General features: G+C 48.9%; 1 protein-coding gene across 4 annotated transcripts in view; it reads right to left on the bottom strand.

The window, feature by feature from the left end:
• TBC1D19 (TBC1 domain family member 19) overlaps positions 1-968 on the bottom strand; it is a 111,884-nt gene that overhangs the window by 109,195 nt on the left and 1,721 nt on the right. Inside the window, exon 1 of one of the 4 annotated variants that reach the window (XM_014590295.2) lies at positions 561-736. The exons of the other annotated variants lie outside the window; for them this stretch is intronic. Within the exon in view, the coding sequence (XP_014445781.1) occupies positions 561-647 (87 nt within the window). The 5' untranslated portion in view covers positions 648-736. Of the gene's footprint in view, positions 1-560; positions 737-968 lie in introns of those variants that run through there. 4 annotated transcript variants of the gene reach the window in all.

Below are 968 nucleotides of genomic sequence, written 5' to 3'. Positions count from 1 at the left end.
AAGAAAGAAAGAAAGAAAGAAAGAAAGAAAGAAAGAAAGAAAGAAAGAAAGAAAGAAAGAAAGAAAGAAAGAAAGAAAGAAAGAAAGAAAGAAAGAAAGAAAAGAAAAGAAAAGAAAATGCATAATGGAATGAAATGGGATTCCTACTCCTAGCGTAAATACTCCTACTGCAGAAGTGCAATTAATAAATAAAAACTCATAAATAAGAAATTGACAATCCCAAGTGCCATCAAGGATGCAGAACACCTGGAACTCAATCACTGCTGGTAGGAATGCAAAACGGTACAACCACTGTGGCAGTTTGGCGGGTTCTTACAGAATTAAATACATCTGTAACACACAACCCAGCAGTTCCACTTCTAGCTCGTTTACCTAAGAAAAAAGAGAACAAATATCCAAGCAAAAGCCTGTATTACAATGTATATGTCAACTGGACCGACCATCTCTAAAGCTGGAAAAGAACTCACACGCCCTTCAATGGATGAGTGGATACATTGTGACACCCAAATAATGAAAGTACGCTACTCGGTCACAGGAAGGAGAACTCCTGAAACACCGACCAGGATGAATCTCGAAACCGTTATGCCGGATGACAGCGGACACACAGGCTGACATATGGGAGGATTTCGATTTCCTTTTTGTGACATTCAGCAAACAGGCCACGATCGGGCCGACGGGATGCTTCCCGGGTCATCGCAGGGAGGCCCACGAGCGAGAAAGGGACACGCTGATGCGGAAGCAAAAGGTCCCCGGGGGCCCAAACCCACCCACAAGATGGAAAAAGTGCGAGAAGGCGGGCCCCGGGCTACCTTCGAGGCGTCCGGCTGCATAAAAGGTCCGGCCTGGACACCGCGGGGCGCCCCGCCCTTCTTCAAGCAGAGCGGGGCCGGGCGTGCACGGGCAGGGGAGGTGAGCCCCGCGGAACTGACGGAGAGAAAGCGGCCGCCCCGGCTCGGGAGCGGACGCCA

Source organism: Tupaia chinensis, unplaced genomic scaffold, assembly GCF_000334495.1.
Source record: "Tupaia chinensis unplaced genomic scaffold, TupChi_1.0 Scaffold000426_1, whole genome shotgun sequence".
NCBI classification, from domain to species: Eukaryota; Metazoa; Chordata; class Mammalia; order Scandentia; family Tupaiidae; genus Tupaia; species Tupaia belangeri.
Note: the sequence above shows the minus strand (reverse complement) of the source record. Positions and strands in the feature narration are given on the sequence as shown.